The 23481-nt window shown below is 36.1% G+C and overlaps 3 protein-coding genes and 1 long non-coding RNA gene across 7 annotated transcripts; 2 read left to right on the top strand and 2 right to left on the bottom strand.

The window, feature by feature from the left end:
• Window positions 1–1468: 1468 nt before the first annotated feature.
• On the bottom strand, window positions 1469–17502 carry LOC119074808 (F-box/LRR-repeat protein 7-like). 2 transcript variants are annotated; one of them, XM_037181093.1, is made up of 5 exons: window positions 17482–17502; window positions 5129–5463; window positions 4215–5047; window positions 3945–4124; window positions 1469–2122 (listed from the first exon to the last, which is right to left on the bottom strand). In XM_037181093.1, the coding sequence occupies exons 2-5, from the start codon at window positions 5437–5439 to the stop codon at window positions 1587–1589; spliced, it is 1860 nt and encodes a 619-aa protein (XP_037036988.1). In that variant the 5' UTR covers window positions 5440–5463; window positions 17482–17502; the 3' UTR covers window positions 1469–1586. The 2 variants fall into 2 exon arrangements, with proteins under 2 accessions (XP_037036988.1, XP_037036987.1); XM_037181092.1 differs by lacking the exon at window positions 17482–17502 and adding an exon at window positions 14818–14947.
• Window positions 8219–23427, top strand: LOC119074811 (60S ribosomal protein L44). 2 transcript variants are annotated; one of them, XM_037181098.1, is made up of 3 exons: window positions 8219–8250; window positions 22983–23156; window positions 23233–23427. In XM_037181098.1, the coding sequence occupies exons 1-3, from the start codon at window positions 8248–8250 to the stop codon at window positions 23368–23370; spliced, it is 315 nt and encodes a 104-aa protein (XP_037036993.1). In that variant the 5' UTR covers window positions 8219–8247; the 3' UTR covers window positions 23371–23427. The 2 variants fall into 2 exon arrangements, with proteins under 2 accessions (XP_037036993.1, XP_037036991.1); XM_037181096.1 differs by lacking the exon at window positions 8219–8250 and adding an exon at window positions 22608–22737.
• On the top strand, window positions 14601–15408 carry LOC119074812. Its single transcript, XR_005087258.1, has 2 exons — window positions 14601–14819; window positions 14884–15408. It is a non-coding gene; the product is annotated as an uncharacterized LOC119074812 (long non-coding RNA).
• Window positions 17573–20109, bottom strand: LOC119074810 (caspase-8-like). Of its 2 annotated transcripts, none has more exons than XM_037181095.1 (8): window positions 19853–20109; window positions 19590–19790; window positions 18912–19520; window positions 18636–18846; window positions 18432–18571; window positions 18225–18346; window positions 17864–17929; window positions 17573–17802 (listed from the first exon to the last, which is right to left on the bottom strand). In XM_037181095.1, the coding sequence occupies exons 1-8, from the start codon at window positions 19940–19942 to the stop codon at window positions 17664–17666; spliced, it is 1578 nt and encodes a 525-aa protein (XP_037036990.1). In that variant the 5' UTR covers window positions 19943–20109; the 3' UTR covers window positions 17573–17663. The 2 variants fall into 2 exon arrangements, with proteins under 2 accessions (XP_037036990.1, XP_037036989.1); XM_037181094.1 differs by having other exon boundaries at window positions 18414–18571; window positions 19853–20081.
• Window positions 23428–23481: the final 54 nt, after the last annotated feature.

The following is a 23481-nucleotide window of genomic DNA, read 5'->3' as shown; positions in this document are numbered from 1 at the left end:
TGGCGAATTGACTCTTAAGTTTTCGTATTGGCGCTAAATTATCACGTAGCCCATGGCGCTGGAAACGATAATCCGGCCCTGTCGTAAACAATTCAAAGACAACCTACACACAGTACATTTCTACGTTTAAGTCATCTATGCGCGCACATAACACGTATGAATGAAGTAAACACATTGTGAAGAATGTGTTTTGATTCTTTATCATACAATAAGTGTGTGTTAGTAGATCCAGCTGGTGATATTCAGTTGGTGCTCATTCTGCATATGGGAAACTTTTAACAATTGTATTTTTGACATTTTTGATTTTCTTAATATAGATCGTCGAGACCTTTCCAAAGAATAAATTTATTATTTTTTGTAGCGTTTTATGCAGCGCAATTAAAATGTTGAAATTATTTCCTATTTCCTAGAACTCATCGAGACCTTTCTTATTGCTCGTTGAAACTGTTAAACTGTTGAAAAATTTATTTAAAAAAAAAATGAAAATCTTTGATTTTAGGAACTTTCTTATGAAATTTTCCTTCCCAACTTCCTACACCTAACTTCTTTTCCTCATGTCTTCAGAACGAACGGTTCAAATGACACTAAATTTCATCCTAAGTACTCGGTTAAAGGCTTTAATTTAAATCTAGAAAATAAGAATAAATTTGATATAGGTCGGTTGCGGATGGTTTCCAAACTAGCAGCGTCATTTAGAGAAGTGGTTCCAAAATATCTAGAAATTCGCTCCAGCATGATGCAAACAGTGACACGCTTAGCTTGTTTTAATAAGGTCAGTAAAAGTCTACATAAGACATTAAAATATAGTTCTGGTATAAGAATAGTCTTTTAATACACACATTCTTTTTGATGCAGGACGAGCACAACATACCGAAAAAGATACCTCTCACGTTCATCTCGACTGGAGATTCTCCAGTACACTTCTAGTTGAAGGAATTATAATAAATTACGTCTTTCTCGCAGCTCCTAAGTGTGGCCTGGTGTGGTGGATTTAAAAAGTCACTTTAAGTGTCATAGATTTCTTTAAAAGAAATCATTTTTTGCACGGCAGAGTAAAATAAACCAGGCAGGAGCGGTTCATTTTCAAAACGTCAAATAAGGGACCAGATACACTGGATGAAAATGAACTCAAATGAACACTGACATAATTTGAAAAATTTTATTCGCAAAAAATATGTGGCATATTCAGGTCCCTAGTCAAATCGGCGCTACTGCCTGGTTAACTTTACTCTGTCGTGTTTTTTGTAGTGCCGTATATTCTCATCGTCATTTGAAGCTTTCTGAAGTTTTTTCAGGTTTTTTTTAATCTATTAGAAATAAAATTCCCAAAAGGGAGGGCCCTGGTCTCAATTTTACGAGTAGACTTGGACAGTGGAAGGTCTTTTCGTTTGTGAACATGAATAAAGGAATGAAACAACTGCATCGATGTTGATTTTTAAAATAGAAATTTTTTATGTCAATTAAAAATTTTGCTACAAATGTTTTGGGCGGTTAAAATAAATTAAAATCACGAAATGTTCATATTTTTCCTTAGTTAAAAATTTTCGGCACCATTTTTGACATATTTTTGTTTTTTTTTTTCACTTCTAGTAAAAGCCTGGATTTGTGTGCTCGATGACACAACGTTTGCAAAAACGCTTTACGGCACGATATCCTTCCAGCGAAATTTGACAATCTTGAATGTTTAACTGTTGCAATCCACGACAATAATACGCAATATATTGAATGCCACGATCCGTAATCATATCACAATTCTTTAAGCTTAATTTCTTCAAATTCGGACAACTTTCCGCCAATGCTCGAAGTCCTGCATCACTAACATCGCACTTTCCAATGTCTAAAGCGCGTAACCGTGGACACGAATTGGCTAATACCGTGATTGAATCGTCGCTAACTGCTTCACAGCCTCTAGCATTCAAGTAACGAAGTTTATAGCATCTGCGGGCTATCACTTTCAGGCCAGCATCGGAGACCTGATCGCATTTGGCTACCGACAAATAACGTAAAGCGGCGCCGAGTTTTGCCAGTTCGTAAATTCCAAAGTCCGTTATGCTACTGCAATCGGATACACTTAGTTCACGTAATGCTATGCAGAAACTTGGCACAAATTTCAATCCAGCATCTGAAATACAGATTTCATTGTTACACATTGTTTGGAGATAAATATGATTTTCCACAGTCATTCGGGCACCAACATTCATCATACGTGGTATATTTTATGATCAGGGCGAATGAATTTTCATGAAGCCATTCACTTGTGAAAATTCCACCCACACATTCTACACATCCATTCAAAATTTACGTGCGAAGCGGAGGTATAGCTTGCCACTGAGATGTTGTGTAACATAAGAATTTGAGAGTCGTATACAATGTAATCATGAAACTACAATCATCTCAGTGCAGGTACAATTTCTTTCAATCACACAATAATGAGGCCATTCATCAAACGATTGCGTTGCTTTGAGACTTGTACATTTGATAGCACTGCTCCTAGCATTAACACTCGTTTCTCAGGCGTCAAAAGACCCCCGAATTATATGTGTTGTGGGTTCTAACGCACGAAAATATAACTCAACGAAAGAAATGTGAAGCCTATTTGGTTTCATTAGCCTTCGAATATATGAAGGCAACGTTAGTCAGATGCGAAGCAAACTTCAACCCCAGCTATTTGTTATGCAATTGAACTTTATTGACTGCGCCATGTCATTGCATAGCATTACAAAGCAATTTGCCCCCTGTGAAAATGATCCATTACATGAAGAGTATTTTCGGTTCATTTTACGTGTAAATAGATTAATGTTAGTGTGTGTTTATTACGTAGATGGAAGCACGGGTCTTTAGAGGACATATTGTACCAATGCACACGAGTCCAATGAACGTCAACGCAAGGTATGGTCGAATGTCAAACTTTGCATGGAGCGGAGGACATGGCGTTTTCAAATAAACAAACTCTCATGGGAGGTGAGTTTGTTTATATGAAATCGCCATGTCCTCCGGTTTGTATGAACAGACCATACCTGGTTTATACTTTCATTTCACGAGTCAACTTGCAAAATAAGAAATCAAAACCTACTGCTGACCGGTGGCAACTCGCTTGATCAACGAATAATGAGAGAACTCCTTACTCTATACTTTGGATGCTGCTACGCAATTCATTAATTCGGGAACTACTCTGTGATACTTGCAAACCTATTCCAGCGTTTTCCAACACCCTGCTTCGGCAACTGTTTTCGGACAACTATAACTGTATATGAGTGACGGATAATATCAATGTAAATTTAGTTGACAAAGGATTGTCAAGACGATAATCGTCTGAGGCAACGCACTTCAAGCAGAAATGCTTCGAGTGACAGCTGCCAAATAGGATACTATTTTGTATGACACAATTTTCCTGATTTTTTTCAATCTACCATTGGGGCGTTAAAAATCACCAAAGAGATAGAGGGCACGTCAGTTATGAATAGCCCCAAAAAACATTTTGCTAAAATTCAGCACGCTGTCGATCCAATAAAAAATCGATTTATTGTGAAGTTTACGACTTTCTTCTCCATAAACATTTCGAAAATGCCTAAGGTGTTAATTGACTTTAAAAATGTATATTTCGTTGAGTGCAATTTTCGTTAACTTTTTTTAATGCTTTTTCTTGCGAATATTTGAATTACCAACAAACAACTTTAATGGAAGCAATTACTTTGCATTACATCAAATCCGGGCGGAGATTTGATTTGAAATGAAAAAGTTTTTAACGACAGAAAAGCCAAAGCAGTTAAAAGAACCCACAAAAAAGGAAATGATGGAAAACATTACACAATCTGCAGATGGCAACTTATCAAACCTAATAAATATTCAAGTAGCACGCTGCTCCAGCACATAAGGGAAAGTGCAATTTGTGCATTCAGATTTCGTACGAATTATTAATTTTTCCCTTTGCAATGAAGACTCACCTGTTATTTGAACACATCTGCGTAGATATAGATAAACCAACTGCGGACAATTTACAACAATTGTCTTCAAGCCTTCGTCATTTATAGAGCAACAATCAGTGAGATCTAAATATTGTAGCAGTAATCGTCTGGGTGGATCAAAACCAGGATTTAAGTTGACTGTTGTGATTTGCGAACAACCTGAAAATGAAGTGACGATTACACACTCTTCGTGGTTGTTGGGTTGGTGTTTGTATTTGACAAACATTCCAAAAATTACGAAAATTTTACCTGTTATGTCCAAGTGTTGAAGATTTGTGCATTTCGTAGCCAAGTCAAACAGCGAATGATTCGTCACAGTTGAACTTGATTGTATTTGAAGATGGGTCAGCTCTGGACATCGTCTACTCAATAATTGTACACCGCGATCGGACACTCGACATCCTTCACTTAGCATCACTCGTTCCACATTCAAACATGAACCGTTCCTCGTTTGACCACACAGCCGACGGAAGATAGTTTTCAACACTTTATCGCCCGATATGCCGTCCCCCTTCAATTTGATATTTTTCCACAGCACCGGATTCCAGACTAGTGACTCAAATCGACGACACACTCTTGTTATATTGCACAAGTCGCAACTGTCCAACCAGCCGAAAATCTTTAACACCATCTCGTCCGATAAGCGATCGAAGCCGCCCGATCGGCAAACGCCTTTTTTATTCCATGGCGTTGCGACTTGCTGATTTGATGGCGATGGTGAGACTAATGTTGCATAGCCCTGGTCCAGACTAGGTGAAAATCGGTCGAATTGAGCGACACTGGTCGATGGTTGATTGTACGGCACATTTCGAAAATTGCTAATCGTTGACGATGACGGTCGCGCTCCTCGGTCAATTATGTAGCGCTCGGAGCAGCTCGTTTCACTCGGACTGGAGGCACGTTTTAGATAATTTGGTGAATTGTTGTCTAAGCTGTTCGATGAGCATAAGCTATGCTCTAAATAATATCGTTCCGTGGCAGTCGAATTCAGATTGGCATCGTCGTTGATGTAAAGCGAATCCATTTTGTCGTTGAAAAGGTACTCGTCTTTTTGATGATTGACTATGACCACGTGATCGTTTCTGAAATATTACGATCAGTTAAGTGAGTTTTAGTAAATGGGCAAAAATGTGTCAGATCCTCATTAAGATCCGAAATTTTACCTGGTATATGGATGTGTTTCCCTCTCGACAACGGGTGATAAACGACCGTGGAAAGACAATAGCGACTCAATTTCTGTGTGATTTCTCGTCGATCTTGGCTGCTGTGAATCAACGATATTTTGAGTATTCGGCAGATGATACATTTCGAATTCCTGTTGAAAGATCGGCGATTTTCGTGACATCTGATAGACTTGCGGATTCAGTGGACTTGAGCTGAGTGGATGATGATATGTTTGTGTGTCTAGAGATGGCGTATTACGTCCCAGTGTCGCCAAGGGACACTCTATTCCACGTCTCGATGTGTGAGACATTATTATGCATGTGCTATTGTCGATCTGCAAAATATGAAATGGATCTTTGAGTTGATCTACTCATACAGTTGAGTTAATATAGTGCTACTCTTATCGAAAATCTAAATCTCTGCTCTGTGATCATTCAAATTCTAATCTATTGTCTTAAGAAGGAAGGGTGTCGAACTCGACCAGTTTTTGTATCGTTTTGTTTGTCCTTGCCATGGGAAGCAATGTAATATTTACTGTGTCCGTCGCATCAATTAAAACGTTTCGTAAATCACTTAACATACCAACAGCATATTTCTGAATCAAACATCAAACGCAACTACACAAGAACACCGATGGAACATAATGTTTGGAATTCATGCATTTCAGTTTTCAGTTGTTCTTGTGAGATGAAAAATAAGAAATAAAATTTCAGCCAGAAAAAAAGACCAACAAAAACATCGTCATCAGAAATTATAAAAATATTTTTATCCAGAAAAATTGTAAACATTTTCGAGTAAAATATCCATTCGTCTTGTGTGTGTGGTGCGTATTAGTATAGTCATAATAACAATATTTTGCCGGGCAGATTGATTAATGCATTTTTGAAACAGTCCATTGAGTAATTTAATCAGTTGATGTTTTTCGTCATACAATATACATGATAGATCATTGGTGCAAGTGTTCAGACACGTACTTGGATCTTATAGGTTTGATACCAAGTTTGTAACACGTCGAATTCCAATCCCCGAGTGGAGAAAATCTTATGTGGATATATCCAGCGATGTCAAACCAGCGAAAAGCAAAATGTTCGTCTATCCGAAGGACCACACGAATCATGGAAAATAAATTGACGGATTATGAGAAAGAGTAACTTTCATTGGCTTTTCTAATCTTTTTTTTGGAAGCTAGTGAAGATCTGTATTATTGGCCTAACAAAATGGCCGCCACCCGCCATATTGTATTTTGGTGAAAATGACAACTCGTTTAAGAGTGATATCATCAAAACTTAACCAATTTGAAAACAATGGTTCGACTATCAAATAAATGAGTTTTTCCACCTACTACGAAGTACGAGGAAAGCAACATTTTCAAGGCCAATGATCGAATGGTTCAGGACAATTTTGTCCTGAACATGAAATTTTGTTCTCATTTATTTCATTTTCATCGCTCCCTCCTGTTTGACGACCAAAAACGAGTTGAAAACACCTGTGTCTACTTGGCAGATATTTTACTTTGACTAAGTTTTTGGCTTGCAACACAATTTATCTGGGGTGTATTATACATGGAACCCTAGAGTCACTTCAGCGGATTCGCGTTGTTGCAAGCCAGCAGGACTTTCCAAACATTGACTTTATTTTGAATCATAAGTCCAGAATGGGTGACAGCCCTTACCGATGATTATAATCTTCGTCATAGGGTCTGTCGGTCAAAGGCCTATATGCTGAAAACAAACGAGGCATTGAAAACGTGTTTTGGTCCTAGTTTTCATTGACAGATGCAGCAGTCGCAATTTTGAATAGAAAAAGTTCTAACTTCATTTGACAGTTTGGAAAATTTCGTCATGAAAAACGAGACCAAAACACGTTTTCAATGCCTCGTTTGTTTTGAGCAATATTCCTACAAAATTTCAACTTTTAAGCATGTCTATCTCGAGCTATCACAAAAAAAAACTGTTTTCACTACCTTTTGACATTCTATCGCTTTTCACGTGTTCAAGTTTTGGCGATATCACCCTTCAAATAATACTGAAAGAGTTGCTGTTAAGACAGAAATGGTTGGTTTTGTACTGGGTGTTCCGCCCCATTTATGGAAAAGTATCCATAACTATAATATGCAGCTATAATGGAGCTATAGATTGGAATATAGACCTATATTGAGCTATGTGTTCGGGCAATTCCATTTAGTATGTGACCTGAGAGTCAAAGTATAAGTTAAAAATGTTTATTGATAGTTCTATATACCTAAATAGCTTATAGTTGTTTGTTTAAGAATTTATTTTTAATTTAATTTGACTTCGTACGGGGATGTCAACATTGCTGTAAACAATTTTAATGGGAGACATCATTACCCTCTCAATTGAATTGGAGATAGTATACTTATATAGAGATACGTTTAAATGTAGATATTGATAGGTGCTGCACGGCATTCAAAAATGAACGATACAACAGCGAGAGTTCTACGATCAATCGAGATATCAGCAAAATTGGAACCAACCGGTCTTTGCCGCGACGACGGCCAACGTGGTATGTCTTTGATTCCATGGAAAAAGCGACAATGCGTTGTATGGGACGCTACCTGCGTTAACACATTTGCAGATTCGTATATCAAACGAACATCGGTAAAGGCAGGATCCGTAGCAGAAGATTCAGCGGTTACAAAAAAACATAATTTGTACAAGCACATTAAAAGTCAAAATTGTTCGTTGCTTTGGCAATAGAAACAATGGGATCGTGGTCTAATGACGCAAAAGAATTTTTCTATTCTGTCGGCAAGAAATTGGAAAAAGTTACCGATGACCCAAGATCCATTCAATTTGTATATCAACAACGAATTTCGATGGCTATACAGCAAAACAATGCTACATGTGTGATTGGCACAATTCCGGACACTGTGGAGATGGATGAAGTTTTTTATTTATAAAATGTTAGAATTTTGTCAATCATGGATAAAGCATAGTCAATCGTTTCAACACGGCAGAGTAAAAGTAAACAGCAGTTTCCTTTTTGATCTATGACTTTCCATCAGAAGATGGCATTTGTTTGTTAAATCATTCGAAAACTAGTTCAACAGAATGATTTACTACTGTCTCGTGTAACGGACCAGCGTAAACGACTGAAGATGGTTAGACCACGCTAAACTCTGACCGCCACTGGTTCCGGAGGTCGAAACAGAGATATTCGTCTAAGATTTGCTTTACGCGCACCCTGGGAAAGGGAAGAGCCAAGCTCTGTTCGTTGAAATTTTTTATAAATTTTTCTTTCACTTTTAGAATTTTTGATAGGCGTTACCAATACTCTCTCTAGCGTCCAAACTCTCTCAAAAAATCGATGTAGGGGGGAAATTAAGTTTGAGAAACGCTGATTTTTAATATGTCTTAAAACCAACAACAACAACATGAGCGAACAAAGTAGCAGTGATTCATAAACGTATCTACCACCTTAATAATTGTAGTTTGGTTGCTAGGGAGAGTATTGGCATTACAGTTAGTAGTTGTCCTCGTCCCGAGCTTTATGTATGTGTTTACAGCCCGTTGCAATAACCGTAACGTAAAAAAAGCTTGGATTCAACTTGGATTCAATTTACTTTGCTCCTGCCTGGGTAACTTTTACTCTGCAGTGGTTTCAAGATACATGATTTTTATGGACAACTAGTTATTTATTGCGTACACTATTCATACGGGTCCTTTGTTACGTTTTTTTCATGTGCACAGATTGGACTTTTGAAAATTCGAACCGAACAAACTTAGAATTCAAATATTCCAACTTTGTATCTGTTCTTATTTCACGGTCAATAATTATATCGGCATAACGCGAATTAATCGTTTATTGAACCGAATTTTATCCGCTCGATCATAAACTGCTGTAAAGTAATGAAAATAAAAAAAAACTGAGTCGATCTCATTTCCAGATATATATTCGTATAAACGATAACAAATTTGTATAAAAACGGCTTTGCGAAAAAAAAATTATTATTTTTTCGTAAAAGAAAAATGTTGGCTAAGAACAATCATTAAACACCATATCCCGAATCAATGCAATTAATATAGAACCAGTTTCAATTTGCAATCTGATTCCAATTCATGATTATCCCAGGTCTTTAATAAAGACTTCCCTGATTATGATCGATGCGCCATGAATCGAGTTTTTTTTTCTTCTCTGATGTAAAACAAAAAGCCTCCAGGAAAACAAAAAATGCATTCTCAAGATCGTCTTATAAGTCATTATTATGGCGCTGTGGTTGCACTCGAAACCGCATGTGGCCATATTACATATAAAAGTAAAATGTTTCTAAAATTTCCACAAAAATGCAAACATCGACGATGTTTTGTGTGGACTTTTGTTCTCTGTCGTGTAGATTTGGTAGTTCGATAATGATGTTATTAAAATACAAAGTAATGTCGTTGCATCTTCCAAGCATATATTTAAAAGAAAATTGTAAATGTGTTAACCGCATGAATATTCTTGCCGATAGATTTCAGATGCTCTAATGAAGTAGTGGCTGCAAAAGGTCACATTAGATCATTTTGAGCCGTAAACATGAGCTTTGCCTTGAAAGCAATATTTTTCTACTGAAACAACACTCAGACACATTTACATTATACAACAAAAGCCGATTCAAATCTGAGTTTCTCTGTGGTCTTCGTTTTTTACATCAAAAAATCTCTTTGCTCCTGAGAAAAACAATAACGCCAAACGCTGAGGTATTTATTATAAAACGTCGAAAGTTAAACTTTCATCAATATTATTGATTGTCATCGACTCAACACCAAACCAAAAACGAATAATTTTTTTGTTTGATTTGCTGAAAAATTAATCAATTTGAACAACATTTTTGTAACTATAATTCAATTGATATGTGTAACTAATCGGATATGCAAAAAGGCTAAGCAGCTTTGTACACAAAAAAGTATCAGCACAAAAAAGAGAATGGAACTCAATGGAACTATAATATGTAAACTGAACCGAACTGCAAAACAATAATTTATTTATTTGTGTTACACTGATGGTGGATAAGTGTATAACATTTACACAGAATTATACATACGATGCTGAATGGGTCGACTGATTCATATTGGTTTGGGTTATTTGCATGATGATTTATTGGAGAAACAGAAGACTAACTGAAAATGTTGAGGACATTTTTTGTTCATTTGCTTGTTGCATAATGCCTAGTTTCATCGTTAGTGGGGTTTCGAGCTTTATCAATTGTTTTATGTTGTTCCTATTAATACCACGAAAACCAACTGAAAGCTAGCTTGAAATTGACGTTGGAATGGGTTAATAGAAGAGCTGTTCTCTTCAAACACCTTTCATTTCCCTGTAAAAGTTTAGAATTTCACTTTTGTAACAAGAACCCAGCAAAAAGTCTTTCACAAAAAAAAAACTTTCGTAAAACACAATGCAACAACATTGAGAAGCAAAGTAGAAACTTATTCAATGGGGTATGGGGTCCAATAAACCTACAGTTTGAAATTGATCACCATAAATTTGGAATTGAGGAGTTAAGTGACACTGTTCGCCCAGCAAAAAAATTCAAATGCAGGAAATTCAGTGAAATTTTAACATTTCTTCAGTTGTTTTTTAAGATTCAGCTGATCCACGTACAAACAAATACTGCTGATACTGTGTTTATACGTTTCCACTACCGCAAGTAACCGTTTTTAATAAGTATAGGTTTTGTTTTTGTGAGTGGATCAACTGAAAAATAGATAAAGCAAATTCAAGTCTAAATTTCACCGACGTCGACTGTATAACTAATGAAAAAACTACTTTTCTCTAAGACTTGAAGATTCTTTATTTTCTCACAACTTTAAGATGAAATGAGTTAGTCCAACGCACTGTGCGTTGGTTAGTCACATAAGTCCGTCATTTCTCCCATAGCAAGTACTCTACACAGCAGTACTCTAACTAGAGTACTAAAACTACACAGTGTGTCATACAAATTTTGGCATTGTAAATAAATTGATGGGAAACTCTCATTCAAATTAGTACGGCAACGGCACCTGTCGCTACGACTACTAATGCTTGCACAGCGTTAACCATCAAAAACCAATTTTTAAATTGGATTGCGTGGTAGATTCTTTTCATTTTATTCTTTCTTGAAGGCGAGGTGGGGAATGGGCTCTATCCGAAGCCGACGTCATTTTAATATGGATTAGAGAAATCGGTCAATAACATAGGACGAGGGGGCTGCCAACAACACACAAATTATAAAACTGTATTTATGAACGGAATTGATTCCAAAAAATTTGTTAAATTCATTTTATTGCTAAAAATTCTTACATTTTTTTGATATTACAGTTAAAGGCAGTGAAATTTTAGCATAAATTTGCCTCAGCTGTTTTTCAGCTGATCCCCACAAAAACAATCAAAATTATTAATGTATAGCAGCTTCAACCGTATAAACAAGTATTAACAGTTTTGATTGCAGGTGTATTGTATTGTATGTTTGGATCAGCTGGAAAACAGCAGAAGCAAATTCATACTGAAATTTCACTGTCTCTGAGTGTAATATTTTTTGAAGAATACAACTCAAGATTTAAGAGACTTGATTTGGTTGAAGGGGGTGGGAAATGGTCACGCCAGAATGGTCACGCCAGAATGGGTCATTTTCGGTTATACGTTACGATCCGAGGTTTTGATTCAAAAACCCATTCTGGCGTGACTATTAAAGATGAACTCGAAAACTGACAAATAGACAGAAATTTTTCCATAGAAAGTACTAATTTGAAAACGATTAATAAGCCCTGACTCCCAAACTCAAATGTGTTGTCACAGAATCTGGTTCCTTAAAATTCCTTTGAAATCATTAAAATTACAGAGACGTACGATCCCGCCGGATTTAAATTATCGTCAATAGCAAGTTTAATCTAATGTATTTTGTTAAATATGTAATAACTACATAAAATCGAGACAACATAAAACCATTGAATTTACTATCTCCGTGTTTCCATTATTCGTTGTACATTAACAATTGATACGATATCTAACTAATGTTTAATTAGTTGCGCCAAAAATTGTTAGTAATTGCAATTCATGTCTACAGCATCAGCACAATGTCAGCATCAGACTGTTGTTTCAAATACTAAGAATTTTAAGGGAAATGGTTCGATTGTTCCAATTATTTCGTGTGTTTCCTAATTCCCATAAGACAATATCAGTGTGATTAAATTGAAATACAATCCTACCATAACATGGGTAGTTATTCATTCTTTTAGTTAAACGAAGCCAAAATGGTTCGAAGTCACTATAGTAACGACTATAACCAAAGCAACTTAAAAATCATCTTATTAACTCGTATCTGTAACAAGCTCAACCAATTCTAAACCCGAGCTGTATAGTCCGCTACAGTGCTTTCGTCAAACGAATTAGCGAGAATTATTCCCTTGACTGAAAGTCATGGGTCTTACGGATGATAAACACCCTAAAATGTTTGTCACACAATGATTGAAAATGCATGAATGTATGACCAAAAACCTTAAATATAGAAAATGTTTGTCACACTTTGATGATTCCTTGATAACACGATAACTTGACTAATTCTCAACGGATTTCCAAAAACTTTTTATTAATCGACAGCGAATTAAATTGATGAGGTTAAGTTCGAAGATGGGTCGTAACGGACGGGTGATCTTAGAGATATTCCCAAAAGAATTCTTGTCTCGTCCCTTGATAACACGATAACTTAAGTAATTTTCAGTGGATTTCCAAAAACTTTGTTTTAATTGACGGGGAATTGAATTTCTGAGGTTAACTTCGAAGATAGGTCACAACGAACGGGTGATCTTAGAGATATTCACAAAAGAATTTTTGTCTCATTCCTAGATAACACGATAACTTCACGTAATCCTCAACGGATTTCAAAAACTTTTTTTATTAGACGGGGAATTCCATTCCCGGTGATAAGTTCAAAGATGGGCTATAACATAACGGTCGGAGGATCTGAGAGATATTCCCAAAAGAATTTTTGTATCGTCCCGTGATATTATTGTGTTTAAGTTTAGTAATTCTTAATGGTTTTCCACAAAAGAAAATTATAAATACTAAAAAAAAAGAAATTTTTGGGTTAAGTTCGTTAATGGAATATACTAGAATAATATTCTAGGATTTATTCAAAAAAAAAATTTTGTGTAATATCTTGGTATCGATGATAAGAAAAAAATTAAAGTTTGGACGAGTGTGAACTTTGCGGCCAGAGCGAAGCGAGGGCCGTAATCACACGAGTTCCATTTTTATTTAAGAGGTAAGCGAGAAATTTGCCTCTTTCCAGGGTCTGTTAGCAGACAATAAAACTTAAGAGGCATCGGTGGTTAGCTAAAATTGTAGTATTAATCAATATAATGGAAAAACTCGCACACGTTCGGCTGGGTGTCTCTCACAGAGAGACAGTTGGAAAAATTGTCATTAATAGTAATAAATTAACATATAATTTACCATTGTACTATAGCATACCAATAAAAGGTGTCAAAACATTGTCCCATTCTTCCATGTTTTTATAAAAAAAAACTTTACCAGCTCTAAAAAAGTGAGCAGTGTAACGAAATTTTCATAAACTGCTTAGTTTTCTCATGGTTGGTCAAACTGCTACAACCAACACCCTCTCTAGCAAACAAACTATACTTTTATTACAGCGTAGTTAGTCAAAATGTAGAATAGTGTTTGTAAAATACAAAGCAATAAGGTGTGAATTTGACACAGAGAATTGAGAGTTTGATTGCTAGAGAGAGTATTGCTACAACCTAATCTGTTTTATGTTAAAAGCATCCAATTCGTGGTCGTTATTGCAGTCGTACATACTTGAAAAAAGATTCTGGTGGAAAGATATCATCAAAAGCCAGTATTTTAACACCCAAATGTATACTTTTCAGCAAAGCATCGATGCCTCTTAAGTACTGAAAATATGTATGAGCCATTTTGAAGTACGTGATATGAACGAAGTTTTTTATGTGGATTGAGAATCTGTGGTATTTAAGTAAAGGGAATAAGAATCTCTAAGCTAAACTTTGCTACTGGACGCATACCCTTGTACTTTTATATAACTTTGAGTGATTTTTTTTGCTCGGATTACAAAAATCTTCTTGAGAAAATTAGTCAGTCAGTCAAGGGATCTGACCCATCCAAAAGATGGGGCCTAGTGTTACAGTTCTAATTAAATTGCATGAATACAATGGGATTTTTCGTACACAAATTCGTAAAATTGTGCATTCCATATTATGATGGAACTCAGATCCGACCATCTGTATCACATTACCTTAATTCAGAACAGAAAAATGCAGAAATTTGCACCGAGTATAACTTATACACAATACACTAATATAGGTATGGAGGTAACATTGTGCATTAAATGAGTGTGCACGAATAAATAAAATATTTTTATAATAAAAGTTAAAGCTGTGGAGTGAGTTGTTTACACAAAGAAAATTTCAGTCGCGAAATTTTCATAACTTTATAGCAAATGCAAACATTTTTGTCGAGACATGAATGACACAGTTAAGTTTGTTTTTTTCCATTTATAATTTAGTTTAATTCTGTCTCTGTGGGTTAGATTAGTGAAGTAGTTTATGCTATGTACCGCGAATATGTTCAATGCGGAATGCATTTAAAATGTTCATTTTGCTCGTATTTTTCATTCGAAATTTAGTAATTGATCATCGTTTTTAACATGGATGTAACACAAAATATAAATTACCTGTAAATAACATGGTATATCTCTCGAAACGATTTATTGACTAATCCATTTACTTATATTGTATAGAGATATATGTCTGCCAGCCGTGGTTCTTGTAACTTATGGAATGTTATAAGATGATATGGTTATAGGATGTTCGTGCACACACATAAATTATTATTGTACACCACGGTTTGAACGTTTTTCCTTGTTAACATTCCAATGTTTGCCACATTTAAAGCACACACAAAAAACAATTGGCCACAAATTAAACAAAAAAACGTTTTTAATTGCACCCGAAATGCCACTTTTCGTTAAATGATCGAACGAGATATCGAAACGCGCACACAATTTAATAATTTTCACTTTGAATCGATTTGATGAAGATCGACCGTAAAGAATGGCTTTTGTGAAAAGTTACTGTACAGCGACACACAAATCTCATATGCAAATATTTTAAAACGAAATTCTTTTAATCGAGACCGATCTAGGTGTGAATGTATTTAGTGTTTAAATCAGAAATTATTTTTTTTTATTATTACATTTTTGTTGTTGTTGCTGTTGCTGTTAACTTTCCGTAGGTATATTTTCTTTGGTTTACAGAAAGGAAAAAAAAAATATTTCTCTATACACACTTCGGTACAATGGCCTATGATGTCCACTCGTTTTGATGACTTGAAATGTTGTGTACGCTCTGTGTGTGTCTATATGTGTGTAAGATTACGAGTTTACCTTTTAAAACTGAAGTTGACTCAGTGGATATGATAGACTTAATGCTCGACTCACATAACTTAAGTATAGTACGGTTCAATTGAAATGTTTCTCGTTCGAAAACAATATATTCCGCTCTTGACGATCCAAATATTTTGTTTATTTAATAAAATTTAATTATTTTTCAATTGCTTCTTCGATCGAATTGAATTTGGCGAAAATTGGTAATAATTAAACAAAACTGATAATAAGTGAGGGAATTGCATGAAAATGACTATAAAACAGCGTGTAAAACATAGTGGTAAAATAAATTCTCTTTTTCATCTCTTACCTCTTCGTATTCGTTGGTTCCAACGGTTATAACCCAAGGCAAGAAGAGTGCAGACATTTTCAACATCAAAAAGTGGTTAAAGTCATGCTATGCTCTTAAAGTTACACAGAGGTGGAATCGAAAAGAAAAATTTATTTTTATTTGACCACTGATGGTGGAATGTTCAATTCACGAACGAGAAAACATCTAGGGCGATGACGACATGAGTCGGTTGGCGTTTTTAAGCATTTGCGACAGAAATATATGATTATTTCAGTTTCCCATTCCGTTGAAGGTTATTCAGACGAAGGGAAAAAACAAAGCAATTACAAATGGAAAAACTTTCTGACTTTGGAGAACTTTGCTCGTTATATGATACGTTACAAAAAGTATTCAAAATTCGATTTCTAACTTGCACTCGTAGAATATAAGATCCACCAATTTCAATCCAATTCATGCTATTCATTCTGAACTACATTTGCATTGTTGATGTTACCATAAATACGTACGTGTATGTTGTAACCCATGTTGAAACGCATCTTAAATGAATCTCGACATTAATTAAGGTTCGCCGCTTATGGTTCTAGTCTTTGAGACCGTTTCTCTACCGACGAGCACTCGATTTGTCGCTCAGTAAAATATGTCAGAGGTGGGCTGAGCGACAAATCTACTGCCATATTTGATAAAGAAGCGAAACTAGCGTCGAGGACCGATTCTCTCATACCAGGCGAAAGCTGTACACGCAATGTTCAGTGGACATAAACCGATTCAATCAGTTTTGCTCTGTTTACAAATCTGACAATCGGTTCAAAACTCCCTGCTGTTGAATTTTGAACTCTAATATCATCAATGGCAACTCCATCGAGCAATAGAACGCAAACGATTGAGTTGTTCCACATCACATAGCACTTTAGCCTACAAGCACTAACGTAGTGTCTAAAATCAAAGTAGACTTTGCGCTCCTTTCGTGCAGACATGTTTTCTTTGTGTTTTACACACTACATGCCATTTTGTATGACAGGATGTGTAAGATAGACTCCAAATTTGACATTTAACTTTTGAGTGTTTTAATGCTTGGAGCTAGATTGGTATGGTTGTTGACGATGTTAATTCTTGCATGAGAAACCGTCGTGACCTTTGTAATCAAAAGTTGTCACAAGAGCCTTGTGTTCTACATCTTTTCAGCAACACCTTTGGTACAATACGCAACCATGATGGTTGAACCATCCTACTGTCATTATTACATGTTACCAAGCAGCTAGAAAAGCACTTTTGCTTTGGCTGTCAGTACGTCCTCGTGTGCTATTTATACAATGTTAGGACATAGACCTACAATGCCTGTTTCCCTAAATTCAACCTTCTTTCGATCTATCTCACTTACTAACGGAAATAGTACTTTACATGACTAGGGATAAAAAGATGAAAAGTATAGTTTTAGTGTGAATCCGAGACGAAGCCGAGGTCAACAAACACACGAAAACGAGACTTCATTTTTGTACCGAGAAAACTCTTTGACAAAGAATTTTGTCTAATATGACACATAACACTTGAACGCGTCTCTAGTGAAATTATGATGCACTTGAAATCAGTAGTCTAGACAAAGGTTTCACAACGTTGGTTGGGATCGAATACCATGACAAAAATAAACAACAGCAGGTACTTACCTCGACGAAACTTCAACGCTTTGGTCGTGACTTGAGTTGAAGACCCAGATTCCAAAGCAGTCGAATAATTCGACTCGAATTCAATTTTCTCTTTTGCTTTGACTTTCTTTAATTCACTTTCGATCAGTTTTTTCTTTAAAAAAAAATTGGACGTGCAACGGTTACGCCTCGCCTGCCGTTTGTTATGCCAACTCTCGCGATGGAAAATAGAGATATTTTGTAAACGTTTCCTCACATATCGGCACCATACATTCAAGATTGTCTCCTCTCAGTTCGCTTACACGCCCTTTGACGACCGTCATGATTTCCAGAAAATGTTTCCTTCAAAACAGTACAGAATCAAGCAACATAACAATATTGTCGAGCAAACGAGACGTCATACCTGTGACTTTCTCTCGCAATTGTGTCGCATAGAATTTGAATGAACCATGATCCCTCTACCATGTGACTGAAATGAAACCAAAAAAAAAAAGAAAAATTGTGACAACCGTTCGCTCGACAGTAGTGTGCTGGATGGCTTTACCGCAGGGCCTATTTTTGGGAAATTGAATTTTCCAAATTTCCTCAAATTTGCCAAAATTTGCTAGAATTTGCTAATATTTTGCAAAATTTGCTAGAATTTGGTATCAAAAAATTTGGCAAATTCTGGAAAATTTTGGAAAATATTAGCAAATTCTAGCAAATTTTGGCAAATTTGAGGAAATTTGGAAAATTCAATTTCCCAAAAATAGGCCCTGCTTTACCGTATTGACGAAAATCCTGGAATGGTAGACTTGGCCACACAAAAGTCACAGTTCATCGGAACCGTTTTAACAACCTCGCCATCCGGTGCCAAATATTTTGAGTTGGTCAATTTTGCTTCAATCTTAGGGGGGAAACGGTTTGATTTTATTAGAGTGACACTTCGAGACAAAATTTAAAGATGAAAATACCGGTTCAGCTGTCAATACCGGTTCAGCTATCTGGGTCTGTAAGCCCTGACATGATTGCAAAATGAGAATTTTCGGTTTGTTCAGCAGTTCCTTCGATACAATCAGTTGTTGAATTTCGTTAATTTTAACGGGCACACTGTTGCAGCCATAAATCAACCCTTCAAATCGATTACCCATTCATATGCCGTCCGAATATATTCTTCGAAAAACTTCCATACTCACCCTCCGAACCATGCGATAAAATGCAAACAATCAATGAATCTGCCGAACCGCTTTTAGCCACAATTTCCTTAACTTCATGCCGGATCTCATCGTCGGTTAGATTATCTTTCTCCAGAATCTGGTATCCCATGGCGGAAAATGTACGGTTCAAGGCTGCTTTGTCCTCATTGGTTCCATGACGAGTTTCTAACGGTCTTAGTGGCAAATTGGACTAAATTCGAGAAAATTTGGTAAAATATTTCAAAAATCGTGTCCATGACCCCGGCCAATACTCACTCGTTTGATCTTATCTCGGTAAAAATCAATTTGATTGATGATTAGCACATGACCGGCCGTCTTTTGTTCAATAACATATTTATTGTCAGAAGGGTCGGATTCATTCGATGAATTTTCGACGGCATTTTTTCGAGCATCCTGGCCTGATGCTTTGGCATTTGGTGCTGTATCTTCTTGACCATCAACGTCTGTAACATTTTTCTTCCGTTCGACGGACGTTACATTATTGGATGTGAAATTGAATCGAATGTAGATCCGTTTCAACAGCTCAGCCAGATCGGGTTTGTTTGAATTCAAAAATTCGACAATCAAATCGACTTTACAGAAAACGTTTCGTTTGGCTTTTTTCATCGGAGACCATTCTCCAGCTTCAATAACTAGCTCGGCCAGCCAATGCAGCAGAAATACTTCCAAATATTTTTCGTCCGTAAAATTGATTGGATATCGTCCACCGTCCCTACTGTTCACATGGTCGATTAACAGCCTTGCCTCACACGGTACAAGTTGTTCACAAATGTAATAGAGAACCTTTAGCACAGGATGAATCTTCAGGTTCAGTTCAGCGTGTTCCAAAAAACGGATACGAAGGTCTTCTAAGTCCAGACCGAGCTGAAAGTAACGAGAGATGTTTGTTGACGATGTGTGATGTCTTATCGGTGTTGTGACGTTTATCTTTACCTTTTGCAGAACATGCTTTGCCTTTATCGTCCACAAAGCTTCAATTATAGTGTACCGCCAGTTTGAATCATTTTGTGATCGAATCCAGTCTGATATGTCCGTCGTCTGGGTGTTTTGACATTGGTATAAGATCAACAATTTTTGACGACCGATTTTAGCATTCACAGGATTGTCCCCGTGCAATAGGAATATTAGTGACACCTGAAGATGATGATATGGAATTGATCTAGGTCCGGTGGAATATGAAATGGAATTGTTGCTACCTTCTCATAAAAATCCAGGTCTTTCTCCAAATAAACGAAATCATTAACATCCAGTTCATCGATAATTTTAGTGTTGTGTTCAAGGGACATGTCAATCGGTTGAAATATTTTTATTTGTTTGCGTTGTCACCGATAAGACAAGTTTAATTTATCAAAAGTATAATCGGGGATGTACGATACCTTCTCATAAAATCAAAACAAAACCTGAGGAATGATTTGATGGTATTCACCGTCAGTGCTGTCTAAACGTCAATTGTGTGGAGGAAAATTAGTGTTGTCAGCTCATTTTATCTGCATAAATCCGCAACAATGAAAACAGACTGACCAAAACAAAATATTTATCTTTAAAAGGATCTAACGCCTTATCCGAAACTTCAATATTTCGAATTACCAATTATTGGCATATCGATCGATTTAACTATTTCGGCAATGTTCGACTTAACAAATATGCAGCACATAATGCTTTAAAAAAATACGAATAGAAGTTGTACGTGGTGGTAAATATAGATTGTGGATTTGAGCACTACAGGTACCCAATTTTATTATGACTACGGTTGTGGGATTCATTACTTTTACATCCTACATACTTCCCACATTCAATTGAACCAACGAATTCAGTTTCATTTTTGATTTTGTCGATTGGCATCATTGACATACAAGTGGTTAGTTATCGTTATTTGCTTGTGGTGGCACCACATACATTGAGTGTCCAAGCAGTTAAAGAAGCACTAGGTAGCGTCTATGAAAATTCTGAAAGGAAAATATAGCTCACATCTGACTTTTTCACAAAGGCAGTAACACATTTAGAAGAGATATTTTTGTGTACTATATGTATTTTACATGCTACATGCGTCAAAAACCGTACTTCTCATGTTTCAAGCACTAGTTACGACGCCCAAAGCATGTAAAATCCATTACATAACTCGGGATAAAAAGATGAAAAGTCTCGTTTTCGTGTGTTTATTGACTTCGGCCGCGTCTCGGATCAACAAAATTCACACGAAAATTCTACTTTTTATCTATATATCCTAAGTCATGTAAAATACTAATGCTTTTCTGATCTTTCAAGCGTGTGAAGGAAATTCGTGTGAAGTGGGGAAAATGTAAAACGCTAAAGAAATACATGTAGAATCAATGGAACGAATTGGATGAAGAAAACCAACAAAAGCGGTAATATAAAGACGTATGTTGATTGTTGAGTTTAAATTGGACAAAATAGCAAAATGTTAATCATAAGAGATTGTGAAACAAAATGGCAATCGGCTGTACCTCTACCGTTTTTGAGATCAGCCTTTTTGGTACATGACATATGCAAGATTCTTTTCATAATATTTTCATTGTTCATTTGTCAACAGATTTCAAAGTGACATTTTAGTTTATTTTTTGGCTTTTCGTGATATTGTAAAAACTTCAGGTGATTTCATTAACTTTGGGAACACGGGTTCTCCAATCGAAATGAGTGATACGTCGTTGGATTCGTCTTTCAATTCCAGAGAAGACGCATCTTTAATTTTTGCGATTAATTGTGTTTATTTTCGGTGCGAGGCGTTCAAAAGTGAAGGCTAGTCAGAGGATCCAGTATAAAGTTTTTCGCCAATAACTCAAGAAATAATTATTGTAAATCATTGTTATGCTGTACTAATGTCGGTTATGGGAAGACGTACTACAGGTGGAGTGTATGCACTGGTTGGTGCAAGAACCTGCAAGTCTTGGGAAAAAGTTGTTGTGAAATGAGGGGTTCTTCTGCTGGAACAGCGTCTGGAAGGGCAGTCATTTTATCGTCCACTATTCTTTTCCTTTATCAATATAAATACGCTTCGATATTTCCAGCAGTAGAGCCACTAGAAAGAAAGAAAAAATCTTCAATTTTTCAGCAACTTTTTTCCCAAGATTGCAGGTTTTGTGGATATACTTCACAGGACTCTCAATGATTGACAAGTCAGTCACTTCTATCACTTCATCGAACAATATTTTCATGGACAATGTGATCGAAAATTTAATTTCCTAATGGGTATCGACAATTCTGATCAAAATAATTTCTAAAAACAGTGTAAAATCAAAAATATATGGCCACCATTTTGTAATTTTCTTACGGGCTGGTGTACGTTTCGACGAACTTATAAAAAGATCAGTGCATTTTAGAGACTACAGTTGAACAATTTTTTGTTTAAAACAATGTTTTAAGTTGATTAAAAATAACTTATAGTAACTTTAATTTCCCATTTGTCCAGAATATTTATAAAACAAAACTTTACATTCACGTTAATGTCTACGTAAGTATTGGTGTAAAATTCTACTCAAAATCGTATAGAGTGTTATGATGAAAGAGAATGAGATATTTTGACAAATACCCCAAGGCAAGTTATAAGAATGCTTAGTTTCCTCTTACCAAAAAAATTATTTTCTTTTATTTTGTCAAAGTATTCCGTGTGATAATTAAAATTGAATTTTGTCAATTTTTGCTTTGTTTATTTGACAGCTCGCTCTCTCACGGAGTACTTTTTGTTGAGTGGAATGGGAACTTAAACTGGTCTTCGGTCCTCTCACGTTGAAAGAGAAGTAAAAACTTTGACAAGTACCCCAAGGCAAGTTATAACTAGTCTTCGGTTTTCTCGCTCTGATCATAACAGTCTTTACGAAGAAGTACGCATTTTCATCATTTCATTTTGTACAAATTCATGTTGTGGACACATTTTATCGTACCAGTCTAGATATGATTAGTCTAAGATTGGCTCAAAAAAAAATGTTCAAAATGCTAACACCACTAACTTGCACTGTGTCCACCACACAAAAATTTTCAAGCAGTTTTATAATGTTGACAGCACTGTTCAAGCCTGGACATTTTCTTTCTATTTGAGCTGTCACACGGGATAAGAGTGAAAATGGTAAGTACACGTTTATAATTGTTAAAAAATTGCGTATTTCCAATTGTTAATGGCAGGAATTGCTGCGTAAACCACAATGAGTACCTTCTTTACGCGAATATGTTGAAGATTTTCCATTTAAACTAAATTTCACGTTGAATTTTTGTATCAAACTTTGTTGAGGTTATGTTTGTCGACTCATGTGTTTTTCGCGATGTTTGATGATGTTACCGATGTTTAATACTGATATATTCCCATCAAATCAGGTTAACGTACCGAAGCAACGTCGCACTTTCTGCAAAAAGTGCAAATGCCACAAATTGCACAAAGTTACCCAGTACAAGAAGTCCAAGGAACGTAAAGCGGCCCAAGGAAGACGTCGTTACGATCGTAAACAGCAAGGTTTCGGCGGTCAAACCAAGCCTATTTTCCGGAAAAAGGTAAGATTCCATCGTGCAGTTGATGCTGGTCGGTTTTGAACAGATTTTGACCGATATCTGTTTCCGATTGTTACAGGCTAAGACCACCAAGAAAATCGTCTTGCGTATGGAATGTACAGAGTGCAAATTCCGTAAACAAACACCACTAAAACGTTGCAAACATTTCGAATTGGGCGGTGACCGTAAGCGAAAGGGACAAATGATCCAATTTTAAGCTCTTTGTGTTTGATCTTTTATTTTCCATCAAAATAAATTTGATAATTCAAAGTTATGCGAATGCTTTTGATTTGACCATTTTGTTGGTTATATACGGGGATGCCATCGT

Source organism: Bradysia coprophila, unplaced genomic scaffold (assembly GCF_014529535.1).
Source record: "Bradysia coprophila strain Holo2 unplaced genomic scaffold, BU_Bcop_v1 contig_151, whole genome shotgun sequence".
Lineage (NCBI taxonomy): Eukaryota > Metazoa > Arthropoda > Insecta > Diptera > Sciaridae > Bradysia > Bradysia coprophila.
This window is presented reverse-complemented; position numbering and strand designations above follow the sequence as displayed.